This window comes from Rhinoraja longicauda, chromosome 6, assembly GCF_053455715.1.
Source record: "Rhinoraja longicauda isolate Sanriku21f chromosome 6, sRhiLon1.1, whole genome shotgun sequence".
NCBI lineage: Eukaryota > Metazoa > Chordata > Chondrichthyes > Rajiformes > Arhynchobatidae > Rhinoraja > Rhinoraja longicauda.
The window spans coordinates 18,499,648-18,527,423 of NC_135958.1; the positions used below are offsets into that span (position 1 = coordinate 18,499,648).

Here is a 27,776-nt window from a genome sequence, read left to right on the forward strand (position 1 = left end):
TGTTCTATCCTGCTTCACAGTGCGCTATCTGGATCGGAAGATGCATCTAATCAGTCGTATTAGTTAGGAGCTGTAGATCAGTGCATGTTCCTTTAACATAGTGACCTCACCACTACTAACCACTCCCCATGGTCTCTTGTATAATTGTAGCTTCCCCACCTCCAGCTCGCTCTCTAGTTCCAGTGATGACCACGGACAGCTAGGGCATAATGTGTGTAGTGCAATTAATAAACCTATTCAGTAAAAGACTCTGCGTACGAGGGACATCCTTTTACATGGTGTCAGAGCGGTAGACTTGCGTCTCCTGTTGATCGGTTTTATTTTATTATTTGTTCCTCCCAGTTGTGTCCCCTCCTTCCACTTTGCCATGGCTCACTCGTGTCGTCGTCCGGACACGCTCGTTTTTGATGGGGACATAGTGCACCGCTGGACTGTCTTCCAGCGGGACTACGAACACTATATCGCGATTGCCCATCCTGATGCAAATCCTGCGGTACAGGCTCACCTGCTCCTCAACCTGGCTGGTCCGGAGGCAATGGAACGCTATGCTTCGTTCGATTTCGTCCCTCCGGAGGACCGCAACGACCCGGCATGTCTCATGGCCAAGTTCACTGCCCTGTGTGATATACCCACCAATAACATTATTGAGCGTTTTAACTTTTTCACGCGTCGTCAGACTCCAGGGGAGCACGTTGACGCCTTCATTGCTTCTTTGAGGCATATGGCTCGGCGGTGCCGCCTTGAAACGATTACACCCGACGAGATGATCAGGGACGTCCTGGTCAACGGTCTCCTAAACTCCAAGCTGCGTGACGAGCTCCTGATGAAGCCTGACCTGTCGCTAAAGGACGCCGTACATGCCGCACGCATGGCCTCTGCTGTTGCCTCAGTATCTCGGCCGGCGTCCCATGACATAAATTTCACCGGCCGCCGGCGGCTAAATGCCCCGCCGGCCAGGGTCGCCCCCTCCGCGCCCACTACGGTCACCCCTCGCCGATGCCCAAACTGCAACTTCTCGTCACACCAGTTTAACGTTTGCCCAGCGCAGGGCAAAACTTGTAATTCCTGCGGGAAACTGAACCACTTTTCTGCAGCTTGTCGCTCTCGTGGGAGACCTGTCCCTGCTCCTAGAAGGAGTCTAAACAACCTTGCGAACAGTGATAGCGCAACCGGTTCCCAGTACCAACACGAGGAACTCCCCGATCCAGATACAGTGTTTTCGCTTTTGGGTGCACCTGCGTTGATAACGGATCCTTCCGTGCATGTTACTGTCAATGGACACTCCTTCCCTGCGAAGGTCGATACTGGTGCTTTTGCAAATGTTATGTCTGTTGGCCTCTTCGAGCAGATAAGCTCGGGGGAGAGGGTTACTCCTGACGACTCCCGCCTTCATGCCTATGGGGGAGGTGTTCTGGTTGCCGTGGGGAAGGCAACGGTTATCTGTACTGTTCTGGAGACCTCTCGGCCCCTCACGTTCCTCCTGCTAGCATCTGACAACGTCACCCTGCTGGGCGCCCGTGCATGCCAGGACTTTGGCTTGGTTTCATTCCACCGCGACATCCACCTGGTGCAGGCCCCCATGGACCCCCTGATCGAGTATCCCGACCGATTTGATGACGTCCTGGGGAAGCTGCCCTGTGCCTACAAGATCGTTGTTGACCCAGGGGTCAACCCGGTGGTTAGACCGGCCCACCGTGTGTCTTTTGCCATGAAGGGCCGCGTGGAGTCCACACTACGTGGCATGGTGGACATGGGCATCCTCAAGGAGGTGAGTGCCCCCACCCAGTGGGTCTCCACCATGGTGGTCGCTGCCAAGAAAGATGCGAGCGAGATCAGGATCTGCATCAACCCAAAAGACCTGAACCTGGCTATCAAACGCCCGCACTACCCCATGCGGACGGTGGAGGACGTCGCGGCACAGGTCGGTCCAGCCACAGTTTTCTCGGTCCTAGATGCCAAGAGCTCCTTTTGGCAGATCCCTTTGGATGCACGTTCCTCCTTCCTGACCACCTTCAGCACACCTTTTGGCAGGTTCCGTTTCCTCCGCATGCCTTTTGGGATCAACTCAGCAAGCGAGGTTTTCCAGCGTACAATGGAGCAGCTGTTTGCCGGGTTGCCGTGCGCCATCATTGTGGATGACATCCTGGTGTACGGGAGGGACGTCGCTGAGCACGACCGACACCTCCGCCAAGTCCTGGACAGGGCTCGTGAGATCAATCTCAAACTTAATCAACGGAAGTGTCGATTCCGCGTTGAGGAAGTCACCTACGTTGGCCATGTTTTCACGGCGGGGGGCCTGAAGCCAGACCCCGAAAAGATGGCGGCGATCACCGAAATGCCCGCTCCCACTGACGTGCCCGGCCTGCAGCGCTTTCTGGGCATGGTCAACTACTTAGGCAAGTTCATACCCGACCTCAGCGAACTGAGTGCCCCCCTGAGGGAGCTGGCCAAGAAGGACTATGCCTGGGTCTGGCTCCCGCACCACCAGTCGACCTTCGTGGCCCTGAAGTCCAGACTCGCACGGACCCCCACTTTGCAGTTTTTCGACCTGAACAGGCCAATCGTCCTCACCTGCGATGCATCTCGGTTCGGCCTTGGTGCTGCCTGCCTGCAGCTCTATGACGACCGGCAGCTGCCCGTCTCCTATGCCTCTCGCACAATGACCCCTGCTGAACAGCGCTACGCCCAGATTGAAAAGGAGCTCCTTGCCGTGGTATTCGCGTGCTCCAAATTCAAAGACTACGTTCTGGGCAACACCTTCACCATCGAAACTGACCACCAACCGCTGGTCTCTATTTTGAACAAGCCCATCCACGCAGCCTCGTCCCGTTTGCAGCGAATGATGCTGCAGCTTCAGCGCTTTACCTTCGATATCGTGTACCGCAAGGGCAAGGAGATGTTCGTGGCAGACACTTTGTCCCGTGCCCCACTACCTTCCATTTCCCGCCATCCGTACGAATCGGCTGACCTGATGGTGTTGAACGTCAACATCGTTCCATCTTGGCAGATGCAGTCCCTGGTCACACACACTGCCGCTGATCCTGCCCTGCAACAGCTTGAGAGCGTCATCCGCCGTGGCTGGCCTGACCGACGGTCTTCCCTGCCAGCTGGTGCCGTGCCCTACTTCCTGGTTCAGGATGAACTGGTGCTGCACGAGGGCGTGGTGGTGAAGGGTCACAAGGTCGTGGTGCCGGCCGCGCTGCGAGATCACTACTTTCAGACTGCCCACAACGGACACCCCGGGGTGGAGGCCACTTTATCCCAGGCCCAAGCACAATTTTACTGGCCTGGCATGGTTCAGGACATCCGGGACAGGGTCTCCGCCTGCGCTGCCTGCAACCGCCTACTACCTCATCAGCAGCGCCAGCCTCTCCTGCAGCAGCCGGCTCCCGAGTTGCCGTGGATGGCTGTTGCCGCCGACATTTTCGAGTGGCGTGGCAAACACTACCTGGTCCTGGTGGACTCCTACTCCAGCTGGTTCGAGGTGGACCTGCTGCCGTCCCTCACGTCTGCTGCCGTCATCGGGAAGCTTCGCCGCCACTTCTCTACCTTTGGTTCCCCGGTATCTCTCCAGTCCGACAACGGCAGCCAGTTTACCAGCGCGGAGTTTGCCGCTTTCGCCACCCTGTGGAACTTTCGCCACATCACCAGCAGCCCCGAGTACCCGCAAAGCAATGGACTTGCAGAGCGCGCTGTCCGCAGCGCGAAGGAACTGATGGAACGTTGTCGGCTTGCCAGTTCTGACTTGTACCTTGCCCTCCTCAACCTCCGCAACATCTCCCGGGACCCCGCGCTCGGTTCCCCTGCCCAGCGCCTCATGTCCCGCACCACTAGACCCCCCATCCCCGTCTCCCAGCAATCCCTGAAACCAACGGCTCGCAGCCCTGCCGCTGTCAAGGAGCGCATCATCGAAAAGCAAGTCATTCAGAAGCGCTCCTTTGACAAATCGTCCCGTCCCCTTCCCCCTCTGTTCGCTGGCCAGGTTGTCCGGATGGAGTCCGCCTCGGGTCACCACCGGCTGGCCGTGGTCGTAGGCAATGCTGACTCTCCACGGTCGTACCTGGTTAATTACGAGGGCACCGTGTACCGTCGTACCCGCCAGCACCTGATGCTGGTCAACGAGCCTGCACCGCCTCCCGCGGTCCCGTATTCACCTCCCGTCCAGTCCCCGGTGCCTGATGTGCCTCCTGCTCCCGTCCATCCTCGCATGCCCCAACCTTCGCCGTCTCGGCTGTCTGTGCCCGGCTCGCCCCAGCCCACTTCCCCTCCTTCGCCTGCGCGTTTGCGGGTATCGCCGCCCCGTTCTCCTCCTTCCCCTGGTTCCCCTGCCTCGGTACCCGCACCCGTCCCTGCTCTTCCTTCGACCGAAGGGGATGGGGGGTTGCGCACCCGCTCTGGGCGACTGGTCAAGCCGCCTGTCCGGTACGGTGGGTACGAGTAGTCTGTGTTGTGCTGCATTCTATCTGCTCCCTGCTTATAGTTTAAGTCTAGCGTATGAGCCGTGGTCGCTCTTGTTTCCAAGAGGAAGGATGTAGATCAGTGCATGTTCCTTTAACATAGTGACCTCACCACTACTAACCACTCCCCATGGTCTCTTGTATAATTGTAGCTTCCCCACCTCCAGCTCGCTCTCTAGTTCCAGTGATGACCACGGACAGCTAGGGCATAATGTGTGTAGTGCAATTAATAAACCTATTCAGTAAAAGACTCTGCGTACGAGGGACATCCTTTTACAGGAGCCATGTTTCAATTGGGGGTCTGTTAAATTATTAATGTAAGTGACCCTGTATTAGACACATTTTGAGTGACATTAGCTTACTGTACATTCACAGTAGCTGTCATAATGCAGTCTGCACAGATTACAAACAAGATGATATTTATAATATGTCTTTCACAAGCACAGACCCTATCAAAGCAATTGATAGCCATAGAAGTAGTCTTGCAGTATTGCTGTTGTAATGTAGGAAATATGACAACTAAATTGCATAGCGAAAGCTTTTGCAGCAGCGGTATAATAATAGCTGCATTATTTATGTTAATAATGCTGGAGGAGCGAGGAGTATTGTGCCAGGTCACCAGGAAAACTTCCCTCACTTCAAAATAATGCAGTGGTAACAGAGGTGCATAAATTGTGAACGCTGAGTTCTCCATCGTGTGGAACATTACACACTGCAACATCTAGAAGTAGCAGGTTAGGCGGTACCAGAAATGCGTTGACATTTCATTACAGTGCTGATGAAAGGTCATCATCCTGTCATGTTGAACCTTGTGTTTCTCTCTGTTTGCCCTGCTGAATGTTTCCAACATTTTATCTTTTTATTTTGCAGATCTCCAGCAATATTTCACTTTTATCTGTTCATCTTTGCAAACGCACACACTGTGTTCTTGATGCCTTGCCAGACCAGCAGCGATTAACACAATGACCTAATTGTTTACATGTGTCCTATTTTTTTTCTACCTCTTTGTCTTGGTCCTAGTTGCAAGGGTCTATTTGGAGGCATTGCCAGCGGTTCCAGGGTAAGCTGAGGATCGGGGAGCTTGTGTGCGAGTTAATCAGGAGGAAATATCCAACGTCCTGCACTCAGATAATCACCACATTATCTTGAGATCCAGTTTTCCTCTCTCTTGCTGTACTCGAGTGTTATGCCTTGTGGAAACGTAGACAATTGGGCCATTCCGTTGCTGTGCAGCAAATTAAGAACAAGAGGGATACACACAAAATGTCCATGAACACATATCTGGGACACAGCCCCCTCAGCCAGGTCCAGTGATGGAATCCTCCTGATGTTGTTCAAAATGATTTGATTGCTGTTGTCAGGGAGACCGCATTCTGGTGGCTGCAGCGACAAGCACAAATCCGGACCTGGTTTGTTAAATTAATCTTCGGTTTGGATGCTGAGACATTGATTTTTCACACAGGCTATGAAGCAATTACCATCGTCAGAATGTCACAGAGGCAGGTGTTCTGTGACTTGGCTTCTCTGGGAATGTGGCTCATTCTCCAACCTTTCAAATTGCATTTCATTCATGATTAATGGAAGTGTCAGATAATTCAGCTAGACGAATAGAAAATATTTTTAATTCACTCCGCTTCAATTTTTCCAGAATATAAATGGCCTTTTGGACTGTGGCAGAGATTTCTTCCGCTGATTCAAAGCCCTGTACTTGTTTGTTCCATGTTTATTACTGAGCCATGTTGATGTAAATCCCTGTGGATACTTGCTACTGGGAAGCGGGAGATGGAGAAGTCGCAAATGAAAAATAGGAGACTGCTTAAGTTCTCTTAATTAGCCTCACACTGACAAGGGATCGAAAGCCCAGTGACCCACCTTTGAAAGCTTCACATTCCTTCTGTTTATCGGCATGTCATTCATTACAGTGAAGGGTAGATGTTCTGTCATTTCTTGTTATAATTATGGTCCCTTTGTGCTAACAGTGTCCCCATTGCTTACCTCAGGATAAAGGTTCAGGTTGTGTCCACGTGGGTGTCGAGAGATTTTGAAAGTGCAATTTTTTTTGATCCAGAGGCTGCTCGTGTTTATACATTCCAGTACTCTACAAGGAAAAAGACCATCTAAGTGATAGATTCATAGCCACAGTGGAATTCATTGGCACAGAAGACTGGAAGCCAAGTCAATGGATATTTTTAAGGCAAAGATAAATAGATTCTTGATTAGTACGGGTGTCAGGGATTATGGGGAGAAGGCAGGAGAATGGGGTTAGGAGGGAGAGATAGATCAGCCATGATTGAATGGAGGAGTAGACTTGATGGGCCGAATGGCCTAATTTTGCTCCTAACACTTATGAAGTTATTGAGTCATGGAATTATACAGCACAAAGCCTGCTCTTCAACTCCCTAGTCCACGGCAACCATTAGGATTGCACTGATCATACCCTATCCCATTTTATTCTCCCCATTTTCTCAACAACTGCCCCAAATCTACTACTCACTTGCACACTTAGGACAATTTAAGTGGTTATTTAATCTACCATCTCGCATGTCCTTGGAATGTCATAGGAAACCTACGTGGTAGCAAGGAGAACATGTAAACTCCTCACAGACGGAACTCAAGGTCAGAATTGAACCTGGGTCTCTGGCACTGAGGCAACGACAACCTAGCAGCGGCATTATGCTGTTGTCTATTGGAGTGATGTAATGGAGAACGAAGAGGACTAAAATCCATAAGTGAAACATCAAAAAGTAAATTTCCAAGCCAACTGTCAAACTCTAAAGTAAAGGCTTTGTGTATATTACTCTTGCAGTGAACGTATTTGTCTGCTGTGTGGAGGTTCAGTGTGGATTAACTCTTGGGATTCTGTCATAGTACAAGTAATTGTCACTCTGTTGTATCCAGGGCCTTTTTTCAAAAGACTGTTTAAAATCTGTGCAGAAAATGTTGCCTGTCAAGAGTGGAATCAGGGAAACACTTATTCGCCGACAGAGATGGAAAAATCTGTAACTTGTATACCTTGGAGGACAGCAAATTCAAGGTCAATTGGAAGAATTAAAGTTGAAGCTTTTTCCACCGAACATAAACCAAAGAAAGGAGCCATGACTGTGTGTAGGAAGGAACTGCAGATGCTGGTTTAAACCGAAGATAGACATAGACAGAGTCTGAAGAAGGGTCTCAACCTGAAACGTCACCTATTCCTTTTCCCCAGAGATGTTGTCTGACCCGCTGAGTTACTCATTTTTTTGTGCCTATCTTCGGAGCTATGATTCTGCTGTGCATGTTAGCATTAACCACTGAAAAGGCCTCAGCGTATCCAATATGCACTCTACGTAAGTAACGACTTTCCTAATTAGACTTTCAATTCTTTATTCAGGTAAATGCTGTGTAATAACTTTTAGCCTGGTCAAGTCTGGTCAGCTATGTGAGATTTCAGAGATAATTGGGCTGAAGATATAGAGGAAATCGCACTTAAATTTTGCGCTGCTAATTACCACAGGGTTAAGTGATGCACCGGATAGTGTGGCAGAGTTTGGAGCTTAAAAGCGATGTGCTGCCAGACCTTGTATGTTCCGAGGTCATGATATGGCACATTAAGGGTTTTGTGCTCGGAATCTCTGAACCATAACAAATGTTTCTGACAGTAATTGCACTGGTCTTATACATTAGCTCGCTCTGTGACTACACACACACACCCCTTTTTAATCTTGCTTTTATGCTGAGTGATGTGAGCCACACTATTCACGACGGATCTCTGGATATTTTATCTTCCTGAGCCTCCTTGACTTGGGTGATTTCTCTTTTCATCAGTCCACTCTACAGAACAAGTTCTTGAAGGGAATTCAAATCAACATTATGTGTGCTGTTATTAATTATTCACACATGTAAACAATAACATTGTTTTCCTAATTACTTGCTATACATGTACATTAGCTTTTCGCAAATCATATAGTACGACACCAAGATCCCTGGACATCATAGAGCTTTGCGATCACTTACTGTTTAGACAATGCTTTCAATTTTCCTCCTAATGACAAGCTTTTGCTCCTAATTAGTTTGTCTCCAGAGGACACAGACTCTCAGGGAACTGAGTGGAACTTGCAGATGTAAGCTGCAGATTAACTGTTCAGGGTGGCATGGTGGCAAGCAGGGGCTCATGAGCATCAGTGTCATCATTGCAATCACAGAATTTGAATGAATGATTTAGATATTGGAATATGGTCAATTTTGTATTTTCCCCAACGATACTTATTTGCCAGATCTTTTTCCAATCCTTAACCTATCAATGTCTCTTTGTGGCCTCCTTATGTCCTCTTGATGTTAGTATTGTTTATTATTGTCACGTGTCCCAAGATACGTGGAAAAACTTTATTTTAAGTGCTATTATGTCCAACCAAGCTCAACAGATAGTACAAAGTAAAAAATACCAGGGTGCAGAATACAGTGTTACAGCAATATAGCATTACATTTGCTGAGAAAGTGCACATTTATTTTAGTGCAAGGTCTGCAAAGAGGAAGGTTGAAAGATCGGGACCACCCCCTAGCTTATGGGAAGACTGTTAAGTAGTCTGCGGGGAAGAAGCCATTCCTGGAACTGGTGATGCATCATTTCAAGCTTTTGCGTGTTCTGCCTAATGGGAGATGAGAGAAGAGGGAATGACAAAGGTGAAAATGGTTCTTTATTATGTTGGCTGCTTTCCCGAAGCAGCGTGAAGTGTTGATGGTGTCATTGGTGGGGAGTCTGGACTACGTGATGGACTGGGCTACATCCACTACTCTGCGATTTCTTGTGGTCTTGGGCAACCAAGCTGTGATGCATCCAATAGGATGCTCATTACGGTGCTGTCGTTGGAGACATGCCAAATTTCCTTGTCATCTGAGGAAGTAATGTGTTTTCTTGGCCTGTGTGGTTGGTCGAGTTATGACATCGATACTTTGGAGCTTGAAGTTCTCAACCTTCTCCACTTCAGCACCATTGATGCTGACTGGGGCATTTACACCACCTTGCTTCCTGAAGTCAATAACCAACTCATTTGTCCTGCTGACATTGAGAGAGAGCGTGTTGTCTTGATGCCATGTTACTAGGCTCTCTATCTCCTTCCTGCACTCTGTCTCATAATTACTCAAAATCGTGTTGTTTTAACTTCCTCTTCTACCTTTCTTCATGTCATCAGCAAACTTAACAACCGTATCTTTGGAGCCTTTGCTTATATAAAATATAGAAAGTCCAGTCCAGTTTCAAAGTCGGTCCCCCAATACACTACTCGCCTTGCCTACCAGAAAATATCCCCTTGTGACTATTGTTTCCTGTTAGCCAGGTAATCTTCTCTCCACACCAACATGTCACCTCCTACATCATAAGCTTTTATTTTCCACAGCAACCTTTAATGCAGCACCCTATCAAAAACCTTCTGGAAATCTAAATAGAGATTCCCCTGTATCCACATCACATGTTAACTCCAGTAAATTGATCAAATGTGATTTCCCTTTCTCAAAACCATTTTGAATATTTTTCAAGTGCTCAGCAATAATGGCCTTAATAATAGCTTCCAACCCTTCCCTTATGACGGATGTTAAATCAGTTGGCCTACTTTCTGTCTGTCATGTTGAATAACATTTGCTGTTTTCCAGTCTCATTAAACTTTCCAGGAATCTAGGGAATTTGGGGAAATTAAAGGCCAATGCATCAGCTAACTTACTAACCATTTCCATCAGGACTGAGGGACTTGGCTTCCCAAAGCTCCAGCAACTGGCACATTTGCAGTTCCCTGGTAATTGCAATTTCCTCTCCAATCCCCCAAATCCCCTTCCAGTTCCTGATTTACAGCTACGTCAGGGGTGTTACAGGTATTGGGCCCCAGTTATGCCTGTCTTTTGGTTGGTTACGACAATCACTTTGTTCCAAAGAAATCCTGGCACCATTCCCCAACTCGCTGTCTGCTACGTTGATGATTATTTTGGAGCTGCCTCCTGCACCTGTGCAGAACTCATTGATTTAATCAATTTTACTATTAACCTCCACCCTGCCCTCAAATTCACGTGGAATATCTCTGACATCTCTCCTTTCTCCATCTCTCTGACTCCATCACACGAGACAGACCATCAACTGACATCTACCACAATCTAGCTGACTCTCAGTTACCTTGACTCCACCACCTCCTAAACTGTCCCTTGCATGGATGTCATCCCTTACTCTCAATTTCTCTATCTCCACCGCACCTGCTCCCATGATGAGGCTTTCCACTCTAGTACATCCGAGTCGTCCTCATTCTTCCCCACTGTTTCCCCACTCCTTTTGTGCATCGAGGGCTCACCCATGTCTCTTCTGTGTCCCACAGTTCTGCTCTCACTCTCCCTCCCTGAAATGGAATGAGGATAGAGTTCCCATGGTTCTCATCTTTCATTAGATCAGCTTCCGCATTCAACACATCATTCTCCGCCATTTCTGGCCCTTCAAAGTGATCCCACCAGCAGTCACATCTTCCCGTCCACACCCCTTTACATTTTCCGCATCTCCTTGGTTCCTTTCCCACCCAACCCGCCCTTTCCCAGGCACTTTCCCCTGCGACTGCATGTTATACCTGTCTTTAGATCTCTTTTCTCACTTCCATCCAGGGCCCCCAAAAGCCCTTCCAGGTAAGACAGAGATTCATATGCATTGCATATACAGTAATCTTGTCTATTGCTTTCAGTGCTCCTGATGTAGCTTCATTTACATCAGCGAGACCATGCATAGATAAGGCGACCGTTTTGCCAAATGCTTACACTCTGTCCACCAAGTCCTGCTGGATCTCCTGGTTGCTAACCATTTTAACTCCCATTCCCATCCTGGCCTTTCTACCCTTGGCCGCCTCCATTGCAAGAGTCACTCACTGCACCCATCTGCCAATCACCTATCCTCATCTGTATCCACCTGTCACATGCAAGACTTATGTCTCCATATTTCTGATATCCTCTATTACTGAAAACTAATGCAGAGTACCTGTATAATTTATCTGCCAAGTCTTTCTTTTCTATTATTAATTCCTCAGGCTTACTTTCTTTATCCCTGATCCTCTTTGTAAGCTCTTATCTACCAATATCTAGAGCAACCCTTGCTGTTAGTTTTTGTATTTCTGGCTAGCCTTAGCTCATACTCTAATTTTGTGATCCTTGTTAACCTTTTTGGTCAATTGTTTTTGCTAATCTTCTGATCATTATCTTTGCCTAATTACATAACTTTCCATTAAGCTTGGTACTAACTAACTTTTTCATTTAACCCTGGATGATGGGTTCCCCCCCTTTGAATTTTTTCCTTTCTCATTGGTATGCACATGTTCAGCGCATCTATGACTCTCCCACTGCGCCTCAACTTAACCTAATTTACTAGTTCACTTTAATTAACATTGTTTTCATGGCCTTATGATTGCCCTGATTTATGTTTGAAATATGAGCCTGGGACCCATTTTTTGCTCCTTTAAATTGAACGTAAAATTCAATCACATTACGATTGATGCTACCCAGGGGTGCCTTTGCAATGAGGTTGTTAATTAATCGTTTCCCGGGTCAAGTCTACCTCTCTGGCTCCTAACAACGTGATAAACTCTTCATCTAGGCCACATTTGCCCATCTGTTTATTTTTCAGTGAACATGTAAATTAAAATCCCTAGTTTTTGCCGCCTTTTTGTGGTAAGCTCCCGTTATTTCTTAATTTATATATTTTCAAACGTGATTATTGTTAGGGGCCCTCTGCACCACTCCCACCTGTAAGATCTTGCCTTTATTATTCATCATTTGTACCGAAAGTCACAATAAGGCATCTTCCATTTAAGACTGAGGTGAAGAAGAATTGCTGGCACGACACTGCAGGTGCTAGAATCTGGAGCAAAGAAAGGAGAGCAGCTGGAGAAACTCAGCAGGTCAAGCAGCATCTGAGGAGGGAAATGGGCAGTCACCATTTTGAGTCAATACCCTTCCTCTAGACTGGGTGAAAGATCTCGACACAAAACATTGCATGTATATTCCCTCGGCAGATGCTGTCTGACCCACCGAGTTCTTCCAGCTGCCCTCCTTTTCTTGCCGACGAAGCATGGGCTCATGGGCTCCTTGCCACAAAGGACAGAAAGGTAGATGTAAAGGAAATCTGATCAGCCATGATCCCATTGAATGGTAGAGCAGACTCAAGGGCTGAATGACTCAAGGGCTGCCTCCTGCTAGGGTCTTGCATCTGGTTTTCTCAACTTAAATAGTTTTTCTCTTTTGCTGCAAGACAGCAATTAGTTAATGGGATCTCACCACCACCTTTTCCTAGCTTCCTTCCCTCCCTGAATGCTGCCTGTTTCTCAATATTCTCTTAATGGCTTTTGAATCATTATTTATTTTTACTTCATGTTATTTCATTTGAGCCTAATTTTTACAGTAGTTGCTTCAGTTCAACATGTTCCGATGCTTGAGTATGTCTACCATTTTCTGTTCCAAATTTCCAGCATTGGCAGGATTGTGCTAATTATTCCCATTTGATGTCCTTTAGACCAATCCTTTACATGTCCTATTCACATCATCTTTCCTCTGCTCATTTCATTTGTCTTTTAATTTTTGCTCCATTAAAATTGGTCATAAGTGAAATGACCAGAATTAGGCCATTCGGCCCATCAAGTCTACTCCCCTATTCAATCATGGCCGATCTCTCTCCCTCCTAACTTCATTCTCCTGCCTTTTCCCCATCACCCCTGACACTCGTACTAATCAAGAATCAATCTATCTATCTCTGCCGTAAAAATATCACACACCTCCCCTTCCATTCTCTTAATCCCTTCTAATATCTAAATTCAAAAACCAATTTATCTCCAGTGATTCCTACTTCTGGTGGAAGATTATTGGCCTGAAGCATTTACTCTGCTGTCATTCCAGATGCTACCTGAATCTATGAGCATTTTCATAACTTGCTGAATCTTTTTCCTTTTCAAACATTTTCTTTCATCCCTCCGTCTCCAGATGATGCCCAACTTGCTGAGTACTTTCAGCATTTTCTGTGTTGATTCTTGCTATGCTTGTCTTCCTTTTCATTCATTTGTCTTTGCCTTCCCAATTGTATCTTGACATCCCGTATCCCGTATCGTGCTTTTGCTTACTCGGTGCATCTTGTTCTCAGTTTTTTCTCCCATCTTTCTTTATTCAGGATTTTTCATTAGTCCTAAGATTATTCTTGTTTTCGAGCAGTTTTATTTGGGATTCATGGCTTCAGATTGGATATTTCCCATTGCTTTTCTATGATGGCTGCCAATATTGTTCATTCTAGCTTCCTAAGCTTGGGTCTTGACTACAGAAAATTAATTTTTTTGGAACCCACTATCAGGTTTTTAAAATATGTCCTCCTTTACATACAGTCCAGTACATCAGTACAATGCCCTCCATAATGTTTGAGACAAAGACCCACCATTTATTTATTTGCCTCTGTACTCCACAATTTGAGATTGGTAATAGAAAAAATCACATGTGGTTAAAATGCACTGTCAGATTTTAATAAAGGCCATTTTTATACATTTTGGTTTCACCATGTAGAAATTACAGCAGTGTTTATACATAGTCTGCGAAATTTCCCTAGTATGTGTGTAGATAGACGTACTGTGCACAGAGTAGGAACTGCAATGCCTTCTTTCTTCTGCTGCAACTTTGTCAGATATGTTCAGCATCATTGAAATCCGTATTCAGTATATTGTGTTACTCATTTCCTAGTTTAATTTGCATATTTTCTACCACCTCACATTCATTAGAGTTTAGAGATACAGCGTGGAAACAGGCCCTTCGGCCCACTGACTCCATACTGACCATCGATCACCCATACACCAGTACTATGTTATCCCACTTTCACATCCTAGATACTAGGGACAACTTACAGAAGCCAATTAACCAACAAACAACCTGCCCATCTTGGAATGTGGTAGGATACCAGAGCACCTGGAAAAAACCCACGTGGTCACAGGGAGAATGTACAAACTCGGCACAGACTGCACCACCCATAGTCAGGATTGAGCCCTGGTGTTTGGCGCTGTGAGGCAACAGCTCTAACACTGCTTCATTGCGCCACCCCATGTTCAGAAGAGTGATTGAACCATGATTTCATACCTCCTCCTGATGGCTTTGTGTAATGACACTCCTCCTGATGGCTTTGTGTAATGGCACTCCTCCTGATGGCTTTGTGTAATGGCATTGTCATAGCTTTACCTATGTTTTTTTTCTTTTGCAAAAATATCTTGCAAAGTCTCATGCAGAGGGATTAATTATTAGAGGAACTCACCGGGCTGAAGATGAACAAACTACCAGGACCCGATATCCTGCACCCAAGGGTTTTAAAGGAAGTGGGAGCAGGACCCGTTGATTGAAAATTTCCAAAACCACAATTGAAATTTCCATGAGGATTCCAGAACATTATAAACAACCAATGTGATACCCTTGTTCAAAGGGGAGGAAGACAAATGGCAAATAACTTAACAGTTCATTTAACATGTATCATTGGCAATAAGCAGGACTCAATAATCAAAGCGGAATTAGCTATTCATTTAGGAAAATGGAAAATAATTAAACCTACTCAACATGGTTTTCTGAAAAGTAACACTTCTTGGCAAATTTTCTTGAATTCAGGATGTGACAGGGTGAGTTGATAGAGGAACAACTTAGATGTGTATTTTGATTTCATTTGGCAAGAAGCTGCATAAGAGACTGGTGCGTAAATGAAGCGCGCAAGGTATTAAAGGAAATTTGTAAGCATGGATTGAAAACGGTTGTCATCGAAAATATGGTATTGGAATAAATTGGTCCTTTTGGCTAGAGGATTGTAACGAGTAGAGTGCTCTGGGGATCAGATCTTGCCCTTCAAATGTTTACAATTCACATCAATGACCTGGAGGAAACAATGAAATGTATGGCTTCCAAGTTTATTGATGACAAGGAAATAGGTGGAAGGGCATGTTGTCACGTGGACCATGTGATTATGCAATGAGCTATGGATATTTTGAGTAATTCGATGACAACCTGGAAAATAGTTTAATGTGAAGTCATCCACTCTCTAAAAGGAATCAAAAGGTCGATTACTCTTTAAATAGAAAAAGACTGAAGTGAGTGAAATTCGGAAGGATCCAAGTGTACGGCACGGTAGCGCAGCGGTAGAGTTGCTGCTTTACAGCGAATGCAGCGCCGGAGACTCAGGTTCGATCCTGACTACGGGTGCTGCACTGTAAGGAGTTTGTACGTTCTCCCCGTGACCTGCGTGGGTTTTCTCCGAGATCTTCGGTTTCCTCCCACACTCCAAAGACGTACAGGTATGTAGGTTAATTGGCTGGGTAAATGTAAAAATTGTCCCTAGTGGGTGTAGGATAGTGTTAATGTACGGGGATCACTGGGCGGCACGGACTTGGAGGGCCGAAAAGGCCTGTTTCCGGCTGTATATATATGATATATGATATGATATGATATGATATGATATGTTGTAGTGCACAAATCATAGTTAGGGAGCATCAGGCAGGCACAACAAGTAGTTAAGAAGGTTAATGGTATTTGAACCTTATTGCCATTGGCTTGAGTTTAAGAATAGTATGATTTGTTTTACAAGGCATTGGTCTGTGCACATTTTTTGTCCCCTTTGATGAAAAAGGATATAATAGCATTGGATGCAGTCCAAAGGAGATATACCGGGTTAATTTCTGCGATGATAGGGTTGTCCTATCCCAAGTGGTTAGATAGTTTGGGCAAAAAAATAAAGCACTGGAGGTGTCGTTGTTCAAGATGTGGACTCATACATCGGCGAGACCACACGCAGACTGGACGATCATTTCACGGAACACCTTCGCTTAGCCCGCCTGAACCTACCTGATCTCCCGGTTGCTGGACATTTTAATTCTCCTTCCCATTCCTACACAGACTTTTCTGTCCTTGGTCTCCTCCGTTGTTTGAGTGAGGCTAAACGCAAATTGGAGGAACAGCATCTCATATTTCGCTGGGCAGCTTACAGCCCAATGGTATGAATATTGATTTCTCTCACTTCAGGTAGCCCCGGCATTCCCCCTCTCTCTATCCCTCCCCCACCCAAGTCGCACTAGCTTCTCATTTTCACTCTACAGACAGCTAACAATGGCCTTTCCTTTATTATCGTTACTTTTCTGCATATCTTTCATTCATTTTTCTTTATCTCTCCACATCACAGTCTATATCTCTCGTTTTCCTTATCCCTAACCAGTCTGAAGAAGGGTCTCGACCCGAAACGTCACCCATTCCTTCTCTCCAGAGATACTGCCTGCCCCACTGATGTACTCCAGCTTTTTGTGTCTAAGCACTGGAGGAACTCAGCAGGTCAGATAGCATCTGTGGAGGTAATGGACAGATGACATTTCAGGTTAGGATCCTTCTTCAGAGTCTGAAGAAGAGTATTGATCTGAAATATCATTTGTCCATTCCCTGCACAGATGCTCCCTAACCCACTGACTCAATATTTTGTTGTTTGCTCAATATTCCAGCTTCTGCTGTCTCATGTGCCTCCGTTATATAGGTTGAATCTGTATTCTTTACTTTTTGAAGTATGTGTGGTGATCTTATTCAAACATTTAAGGTCCTAAGCAGGTTAATTGAGCTGTGTTAATTTTCTCAAGAGTGATAAAATTTGGGGGAAGTTGATGGGAATGAAGGGGAATAAAATAAGTGTAGGATTGGTAGAAATGGGTGCTTGATTGTCAGCACAGACTTGGGCTGAAGGGCCTGGTTCCATGCTGTATCTCTCCATGACTCTGTGGCATCATTAGGTGCCAGCAAAACTTTCCTGTGCTATTGTTATTCCTTTAACAAGGAATCCCATTTCATTCATCCAGCTCTTTTTGTGCAGGTTTTGTCTATTGATGGCGTCATCTGGTTGAGTCACGCACCTCGTTTTTTTTTTAAACAAATACTTTAATTTGCATCAGGTTTTCTGGGAAGCACTTTATGTCATCACCTAATTCCAGGGTGCAGTAGTTCTGTTTGCTTTTAGCTGATATTCCTTTCTCAAAATGTCCATTTAAGGTATCATTTTGCTTGATGCGTTCTCATTTAAAATGTAGGAAACTAATGGTTCTGTGCTGGAGGGGGGAAGCTCTTGGTTTGGAACCCCAGTATTGCCTCTTGGTCAGCTATAATAGAAATGTGGAATGAAAGCAGTTTGCTGTTGCCTTAATCAAATGTAGCAGTTTGCATGCTACTAGGCTGGAAGGAGATGGACTCACATTAGAATTTGCAGCACGTCTGCATTTTCTCCTTGGCAGAGACTTGTTAAGGAGAGAGACTTCTCTGGGGCTTATGGTCATTAAATGTTTGATTGGCCCAAGGACCTTACCCTGACCTAAATTAAATCACATTAGACTGGATTACAGCCCTAAAATATAGTAAAACACAGCATTTGTTTTTATGGACCCAGGTGTTACTAATTTGCCTTCTCATCCTGTTTCTCAGACCACTAGCAGTTGGCTTGCAACAAGCTTCTATCCTGAGTTGGGCTTGGTGGGGTATTGCTATATAATGTGGCCTCTGCCAGTCTGGGAGCTAGGTCATCTGTTACAAAATGAAATGTTAAAGCCCAAAGATGATGACTTCACCATGTTTACAGTGCCTAAAACCAAAACCAGATTGCTCTTTACATAAAGAAAGAGTACTGGATTCTGTTCAGTCCGTAATGAAGTGTTTAGGTTCCCGGAGTGTACGGAGTTTGAATCCCATTAGATCCTAAATCATTATGCACATAGTTGGCCCAGTAAGATTCTGTTTTACATGCAATGCTGCACTGGTTTCCACTTCTTAGCAGTGTTGTATTTTCAATTAACTCCACTTGCCTCACCCACCTTGTAATTTTGTGTGTAGATAATATCTTAATCTCATGTCATTTGTATTACATTCACATTGTGTTTTAGCAACAGTAGCCTGATAAAAACACAAGACTGAGTGATACTCCATGTAAGTGTTATTCCCAAATAGTTTTGACAGTGAGCGATGGTTCTATAACCATTAATAATTATTTGCATGAAGCTAAGCATTCTTTCTTGCAAATTGCTTCTCAAAATGATGTAATATGGGTACTTGGAGTCGTACACCACAAAAAACAAACCCTCCACCTACCTCTCCATGGTGACTATCAAGTACCCATCTATACTAAACTACTTACCAGTACGTGATCTGCAGCCTTATAAGCCTTGATTATTAAAGCACTTGTCTGAAACTTAAATGTGATGCGATGATCTGCGTCCAACACTCTCAGGCAATGCGTTCTCAGCTCCAGCTACTCCCTGGGTGAATAAAAATCTTCCTATCTCCTCAAAATCCCTACCTTAAAAGCTATGCCCTCTGCTATAACAAAAATCCTGCAGCGTTCTATTCTATTTATGCCCCTTATTTCGTACACTTTCATCAGGTAACCCCTCAGTTTCCTCCAGTTCAAGAAATCAAACAGTCTATACAATCTTTCCTCATAACTAAGATTGCATCCCAAACAGCATCCTGGTGAACTTTCTCTACACCTTCTCCAGTGCAATTGCATTGTTCCTAAGTGTGACAGTCAGTACAGCACACAATATTTCAAATCACCACCCCCCTCCCCCCCTGAACATTTTCACATCTTGGGATTGAATGAATTTTGATATTTAAAAATTAGAATGATTGATAAGCTGGCGACTGTATATCCTGACGTGTTTTTTTGTGTGCCACAGGGCCTCGCACATTGGAGTGTTCCCCATCAACTCCCACCATGAACTCTTATTTCTTCAAGTTCATGATAAACTTGCTGAAGCAGTTCAACAATGAGAAAAGTCTACTGGAGATTCGAGGGCCTTTTATCATCAGGTAGGTGGACAGTCAATCTTATTTTCTCCTGGTTTGGGTTGGAACTTCAATATTTACTTTAGTTTCGTTTTATTATTGTCACATTTACGAGGTACAGCAAAAAAAAATTTGCATGCTATCCAATCAGATCAGATAATACTATGCAAAAATATAATCAAGTCAAACTCGGGTACAATAGATAGAACAAAGGAGAAGATACAGAGTGCAATATATAATTCTCAGCATTGTAGCGCACCAGTTTTAAAGAAAAATTCCAATGTCTTTGCAATGGGTTTGAGGTGACAATACCCGAACTAATGGGAGGGCTGTTCAGAAGCCTGATAACAGGGGAAGAAGCAGGTAATGCGCGTGCTTTCAAGCCTCTGCATTTTCTGCCCGATGGGGGTGGGAAGAAGGGATGACTGGCGTGGGACAAGTCTTTGATTATATTGTAGGAAGAAACTGCAGATGCTGGTTTAAACCGAAGATAGACACAAAATGCTGGAATAACTCAGCGGGATAGGCAGCATTTCTGGATAGAAGGAATGGGTGACGTTTCGGGTTGAGACCCTTCTTCACACTGAGTCAGGGGAGAGGAAGATACAGAGATAAGAAAGTGTAAGGTGTGAAAACGAGACAAGGGATGGAGATTAAGAAAAATGTAGAATAGATCATTGTCAGCTAGGAGCAGGTAACAACAAGGCAAACAGAGATAAAATGTAAACGAGGACGGTCAGACTAGTTGGAGAACTGGAAAGGGGGAGGGATGGAGAGGGTACTATTGGGGGTAGGGTACTGACATGGATAAAAAATTGGTTGGCAGACAGAAAGCAAAGAGAGGGGATAAATGGGTCCCTTTCAGAATTGCAGGCAGTGACTAGTGGGGTACCGCAAGGCTCGGTGCTGGGACCGCAGCTATTTACAATATACATTAATGACTTGGATGAAGGGATTAAAAGTGCCATTAGCAAATTTGCAGATGATACAAAGCTGGGTGGTAGTGTGAATTGTGAGGAAGATGCTATGAGGCTGCAGGGTGACTTGGACAGGTTATGTGAGCGGGCGGATGCATGGCAGATGCAGTTGAATATGGATAAGTGTGAGGTTATCCACTTTGGTGGTAAGAATAGGAAGGCAGATTATTATCTGAATGGTGTCAAGTTAGGAAAAGGGGACGTACAACGAGATCCTAGTGCATCAATCACTGAAAGGAAGCATGCAGGTACAGCAGGCAGTGAAGAAAGCTAATGGAATGTTGGCCTTCATAACAAGAGGAGTTGAGTAAAGGAGCAAAGACGTCCTTCTGCAGTTGTACAGGGCCCTAGTGAGACCGCACCTGGAGTACTGTGTGCAGTTTTGGTGGGGGAGTCCAGAACCAGGGGCCACAGTTTAAGAATAAGGGGTAGGCCATTTAGAATGGAGATGAGGAAAAACATTTTCAGTCAGAGAGTTGTAAATCTGTGGAATTCTCTGCCTCAGAAGGCAGTGGAGGCCAATTCTCTGAATTAATTCAAGAGAGAGCTAGATAGAGCTCTTAACGATAGCGGAGTCAGGGGGTATGGGGAGAAGGCAGGAACGGGGTACTGATTGAGAATGATCAGCCATGATCACATTGAATGGTGGTGCTGGCTCGAGGGGTCGAATGGCCTACTCATGCACCTATTGTCTATTGTCAAACCAAGCAGTGGAGCAACCCAATTATGCTTTCTGTGATGCCTCCATAGAAATTTGTAAGATATTAATGTCAGATATTTCATAATTTGATCAGAAGTACAATAGAGTTAGAGGTATGGTGAATGATCATCGGCAATGAAAGCAGTTTTGTGTGCATTTGGGATGTCTTTTAGTTGATTTTGACATTTTGATTTGACAAGTTGAGCATTGTTCAAATTCCTTGATTAATCTCAGAATACCATAAATTATTTTCAAAAGGGTTGTTAAAGCTTAAATTTTCACTGTTCCAATGTGTTATAGATTTTGTTACATGTGCTTGTTTATCAAGCTGAAGGTATTGATGTTGGGGTATCAATAAAAATTGAACTTTTTTCCAATTATGACAAGCACAGACAGCATGTTTGACAGAAAGCAGAAATTGGTGGAGTATAAAGAAGGTTCCAATTTTCTAATGTTAAATGAAAAGGGAGATAAGAATTTACATACAGTATTTCAAAGCACAATCGAGATTGTAATTGATCTTTGTCCATTTTCCCACTAACTCTCTTCAGCCCTAGATTATCAGAGTCCAAAAGATCTATTGATCAAAATTTTGAACCGATCATCTATTATTCTCTAGGATAGGGAATTCCAAAGTTTAACAACTTTCTGCTTGAAGCTAAATAATCTGTATCTCGGTCCAAAGGACAACACCTTTTCCTGAAACCTATGTCTCCAAGTGAAGCAATCTCAGATACTTACAAATATCATTGCGAGCCATTCCCTTTTTTCTGAATTTGGGCAAGTGTCGGCCAATCTCACTTAATCTCTTCAGATTATCCTACTGAATCATCCTACTACAACCAGAGAGCGGTGACTATCTACCTCTTTGATGTCCCTTGGACTATCCTTGACTGGACTTTGCTGGCTTTATCTTACACGAAACGTTATTCCCTTTTCATGTATCTATACTGTAAATGGATTGATTGTAATCATGTATTGTCTTTCTGCTGACTGGTTAGCACACAACAAAAAAGCTTTTCACTGTACCTCGGTACACGTGACAATAAACTGAACTGAGCCACCACGTTCAATCAAATTAATCTACATTGCACGGCCTCTCAGGAACTTGTATAGATCCTTGGATACTGCACACAGTATTCCAACTGCTATCTCTCCAAAGCCTGTGGAATTGCTGCAGGACGTCCTCTCATTCTCCTTATGCCTTGGATTAAATCCCAACATTTTGCTTACATTATTGCTTGCTACAACTACATGCTAACTTTACAAAACTAAAGTTTCATGTGCAAAGTCACCCAGGTCTCTCTGAACATCATTATGTATTGGTTTCTTGGGATTTTAAAAATAGTACCACGCTCTTCCCACAAAAGTTAATAACCTCTAATTTCTCTGCAACTCGCTTGAGATGTCTTCATCCCTTTACAGGCATTTTGCATGCACTTCAAAACATATTTTCTATATCTTTATATCATCTGCACTTTTAGATTATGGTGTTCATCATCCCTTAAATTAATGTCATTGATGTTGTTGCAAATACCTAAAGCTCCATCACTGCTGCACCTAAAGCTCCACCTAAAGCTGCACCTAAAGAATGGCCTACTCCTGCACCTATTGTCTATCACTGCTACACCTAAAGCTCCATCACTGCTGCACCTAAAGCTCCACCTAAAGCTGCACCTAAAGAATGGCCTACTCCTGCACCTATTGTCTATTGTCTATTACTGCTACACCTAAAGCTCCATCACTGCTGCACCTATAGCTCCATCACTGCTGCACCTAAAGCGTGGAGCGTTCTGCAAATCGGAAATGACTCATTTGGTGTTTTTGTTCTTTTAATAAATTCTCTTCCCATGCAAATATGTTGCCCGTAACCTTCCAAGGCCATTTTGTGTAAAATACAGCACTTTATTAAATATCTTTTGAAAATCCTGATTTACCTAGAATATCTGATAATTTATTGTATATTTATTTGCTGTTTGTTGAGTTCAATGTGCCTATAGAGCTGCAGCAAGGAAGAATTTCATTGTTCTAGTCCCAATGCATTTGACTCTTGAGCTCTGGTTATTTATTATATATTCTGTAACATATCCTCCAATAGATTAATTAAGCATGTTCTCTTATGATGGATTTCCAAACTGAGGGTATGATTTCCAGTCATAAGTTCATGTCATAGAAGCAGAATTAGGCCATTCAAGTCTACGCCGTCATTCCATCATAGTTGTTCTACCTTCCCTCTCAGCCCCATTCTCCTGCCTTCTCCCTGTAACTTTTGACACCCTTCTAATTGAGAACCTGTCAATCTATGCTTTCCTAATACCCAAAGACTTGCCCTCCACAGCCATCTCTGGCAATGATTTCCATGGATTCACCACCCTATGGCTAAAGAAATTCCTCATCTCCTTTCTAAGGTATGTCCTATTCTGAGCCTGTGCCCTCTAGTCCTAGACTCTCCCACTTGTGGAAACATCCTCTTCATATCCACTCTATCCAGGCCTTTCATTTCAGTAAGTTTCAATGAGGTTCCCCCCCCCCTTATCTTTCTAAACTCCAGCGACTATGGCCCCAGTGCCATCAAACACTCATCATACGTTAACCCAATCATCCCCGGGATTATTCTCATAAACATAGTCCAGTTCTCTGGGTTCCTAGGTAGCTAAACAGTCTAGTATAGACATCGAAAGCAAAAAAACAAAGTGCTGGATTAACTCATCGGGTCAGACAGCAACTGTGAAGGGATTGGACAGACGATGTTTCGGCATTGAACTCTTTCTCGGACTGATCACACAGACTCTGCCGCAGAGGGTTGTTTGGGAAGATGTGCCTTTCTTGCACCATTTGCACACCATCTTCATATGGTCTTTTTATAGAAGGTCTGGGTTTTTTTTAGACTGCCTTCCTGCATGGTCCTTTCCCAGTTTAAGCCATTTTAGACAATAGACAATAGACAATAGACAATAGGTGCAGGAGTAGGCCATTCAGCCCTTCGAGCCAGCACCGCCATTCAATGCGATCATGGCTGATCACTCAATCAGTACCCCGTTCCTGCCTTCTCCCCATACCCCCTCACTCCGCTATCCTCAAGAGCTCTATCCAGCTCTCTCTTGAAAGCATCCAACGAACTGGCCTCCACTGCCTTCTGAGGCAGAGAATTCCACACCTTCACCACCCTCTGACTGAAAAAGTTCATCCTCATCTCCGTTCTAAATGGCCTACCCCTTATTCTCAAACTGTGGCCCCTTGTTCTGGACTCCCCTAACATTGGGAACATGTTATCTGCCTCTAATGTGTCCAATCCCCTAATTATCTTATATGTTTCAATAAGATCCCCCCTCATCCTTCTAAATTCCAGTGTATACAAGCCCAATCGCTCCAGCCTTTCAACATACGACAGTCCCGCCATTCCGGGAATTAACCTAGTGAACCTACGCTGCACGCCCTCCATAGCAAGAATATCCTTCCTCAAATTTGGAGACCAAAACTGCACACAGTACTCCAGGTGCGGTCTCACCAGGGCCCGGTACAACTGTAGAAGGACCTCTTTGCTCCTATACTCAACTCCTCTTGTTACGAAGGCCAACATTCCATTGGCTTTCTTCACTGCCTGCTGTACCTGCATGCTTCCTTTCATTGACTGATGCACTAGGACACCCAGATCTCGTTGAACTCCCCCTCCTCCTAACTTGACACCATTCAGATAATAATCTGCCTTTCTATTCTTACTTCCAAAGTGAATAACCTCACACTTATCTACATTAAACTGCATCTGCCATGTATCCGCCCACTCACACAACCTGTCCAAGTCACCCTGCAGCCTTATTGCATCTTCCTCACAATTCACACTACCCCCCAACTTAGTATCATCTGCAAATTTGCTAATGGTACTTTTAATCCCTTCGTCTAAGTCATTAATGTATATCGTAAATAGCTGGGGTCCCAGCACCGAACCTTGCGGTACCCCACTGGTCACTGCCTGCCATTCCGAAAGGGACCCATTTATCCCCACTCTTTGCTTTCTGTCTGTCAACCAATTTTCTATCCATGTCAGTACCCTACCCCCAATACCATGTGCCCTAATTTTGCCCACTAATCTCCTATGTGGGACCTTGTCGAAGGCTTTCTGAAAGTCGAGGTACACCACATCCACTGACTCTCCCTTGTCAATTTTCCTAGTTACATCCTCAAAAAATTCCAGTAGATTTGTCAAGCATGATTTCCCCTTCGTAAATCCATGCTGACTCGGAATGATCCCGTTACTGCTATCCAAATGCTCAGCAATTTCGTCTTTTATAATTGACTCCAGCATCTTCCCCACCACTGATGTCAGACTAACTGGTCTATAATTCCCCGTTTTCTCTCTCCCTCCTTTCTTAAAAAGTGGGATAACATTTGCTATCCTCCAATCCACAGGAACTGATCCTGAATCTATAGAACATTGAAAAATGATCTCCAATGCTTCCACTATTTCTAGAGCCACCTCCTTAAGTACTCTGGGATGCAGACCATCAGGCCCTGGGGATTTATCAGCCTTCAGTCCCATCAGTCTACCCAAAACCATTTCCTGCCTAATGTGGATTTCCTTCAGTTCCTCCATCACCCTAGGTTCTCCGGCCCCTAGAACATTTGGGAGATTGTGTGTATCTTCCTCAGTGAAGACAGATCCAAAGTAACGGTTTAACTCGTCTGCCATTTCTTTGTTCCCCATAATAAATTCCCCTGCTTCTGTCTTCAAGGGACCCACATTTGCCTTGACTATTTTTTTCCTCTTCACGTACCTAAAAAAACTTTTGCTATCCTCCTTTATATTATTGGCTAGTTTACCCTCGTACCTCATCTTTTCTCCCCGTATTGCCTTTTTAGTTAACTTTTGTTGCTCTTTAAAAGAGTCCCAATCCTCTGTCTTCCCACTCTTCTTTGCTATGTTATACTTCCTCTCCTTAATTTTTATGCTGTCCCTGACTTCCCTCGTCAGCCACAGGTGTCTCTTACTCCCCTTAGAGTCTTTCCACCTCTTTGGAATAAATTGATCCTGCAACCTCTGCATTATTCCCAGGAGTATTGTTCCAGTAATACTCATGAACGAATCATCAAGGATGTCAGTGTTCTCAAGGAGATGTGATCATGCCATGAAATTGTTTACTCTATCCTTCTGCCATTCTCACCCATGAGCAGTGTGCTTGCTTCCAGAGCCTGGCATCCAAAAAAAACTCAACCAGCAGACTGACGAATCTTCCAGTTTTAGGTAATGTGAGCTTTGCATTCACCCTTGGAAGGGTGATTTGGCTGTCATGCAGAGCTGCATAAAGTGCAAGGAATCATAAAAGGCGAGTGCCTTACCCTGACAGATGAGTGCCTGGCAGCGCCCTGCATTAAATGCCATTTGCACAGGGCTCTCCTATGTGACTTCCTCCACCATCTTGAGGGAGCTCTGTATGCAAGACGCCACAGACAGGAAACATTTGGTGAGTGACACTTTAAAGCCTGCTACTTTAGAATTATATGGAATCATTACACTAAAACCAGAATTTCACCCAGCAACACTTGTTCGAAGCACAGCGCAGCATTATCGAGAGAATTATACAGAACTATTTTTGTGCAGATGCTGAGGTATTCCCAAAACAATGTTCGGGAGAATGCTCATGTCATTTTAACATCAAAAAATTGGCGTAGACAATTTTTTTTGGCCCTTATATTTTCTTGAGATATAAATATTTTGTGGCTCAGGATTGATGCAGGTCTCGACCCAAAGCTTTTTGCGAAAGATTCCAGCATTCGCAGTCTCTCGTCTTTACCACAGGAGTCTGGCTTGCCTCAGTGCTTCATCTTCTGTCTTGTCTTGTAAAGTGCACCAGCTTTATTCTTCCGTTCCTGCTGACGTTACTCAATATATCACCAGTCAGGTGGAACCAATACCTCTGTTACATGAATTTGAAACTTATATTCCTCTGATCCCAGCCCTTGGCTCACTTCCACAAATCCCATAATTGTAGTGTTCATACACTTTCTGAAATGTGGTCTTGCCTTGGTGTAATCCCTGATTCTCAGGCATTTGAGGCATTTACAACACTTGGGAACCTTTGGTGCAACCTGTTTCTAATTAGCTTCTATAAATGTGAATTCCTACTTTGTCTAAAAAATGTACTTAACACGCAGGGATTCCAACTTCTCAATGCACAATGCCTGCCTTTTCATCGCCATGATTTACATATTTAAATGAGGACACTGGCAATATTCAGTTAGTAACCCACTTTCAATAAATATTTGGACAATATTTACATAATTCTTTTTTCACTCAAAGCTCTGAATATTTTGACTGCCCTGACATTTGACATCAGAATCAGAATAACCTTTATTGTCATCCAAAAAAACAAGTCTTTTGGACGAAATTCCGTTAACCACAGTCCAACAATAAGAGCAAGAAAAATATGCAATAACACACACAATCACAAACCAACACAAAACAGAAAAAAAGAAACATCCATCACAGTGAGTCTCCTCCAGTCACCTCCTCACTGTGATGGAAGGCCAGAATGTTTTTTCTCAATTTGCCTTTGGAATTTGACCCAATATTTTAAACTTGTTCCCCATGCCCTTAAATCAACTGTAAATGGGAACAACACACTTTTACTCTCATTGTAAATCTGATGTGATCTAAATATCTCACCCAATCACCTCTCAACATTCATTTGTCCAAAGGGAACAACCCAGCTTCTCCAGTGTAACCTTATGGCCGAAGTTCCTCTCTTAAAATCACTTGCCAATATCTTCTGTACACCATCCACGACTTCCACGTCCTTCCTAAAGTGATGTGACCAATATTGAGTGTAATACACCTGATCAACT

General features: G+C 44.5%; 1 protein-coding gene across 3 annotated transcripts in view; it reads left to right on the forward strand.

Moving 5' to 3' along the window:
- vac14 (vac14 homolog (S. cerevisiae)) overlaps positions 1 to 27,776 on the forward strand; it is a 252,869-nt gene that overhangs the window by 102,009 nt on the left and 123,084 nt on the right. For all 3 annotated transcript variants that reach the window (XM_078400593.1, XM_078400595.1, XM_078400594.1), the window contains exon 15: positions 19,151 to 19,283. In XM_078400593.1, coding sequence (XP_078256719.1) covers positions 19,151 to 19,283 — 133 coding nt within the window. The remainder of the gene's footprint in view (positions 1 to 19,150; positions 19,284 to 27,776) is intronic.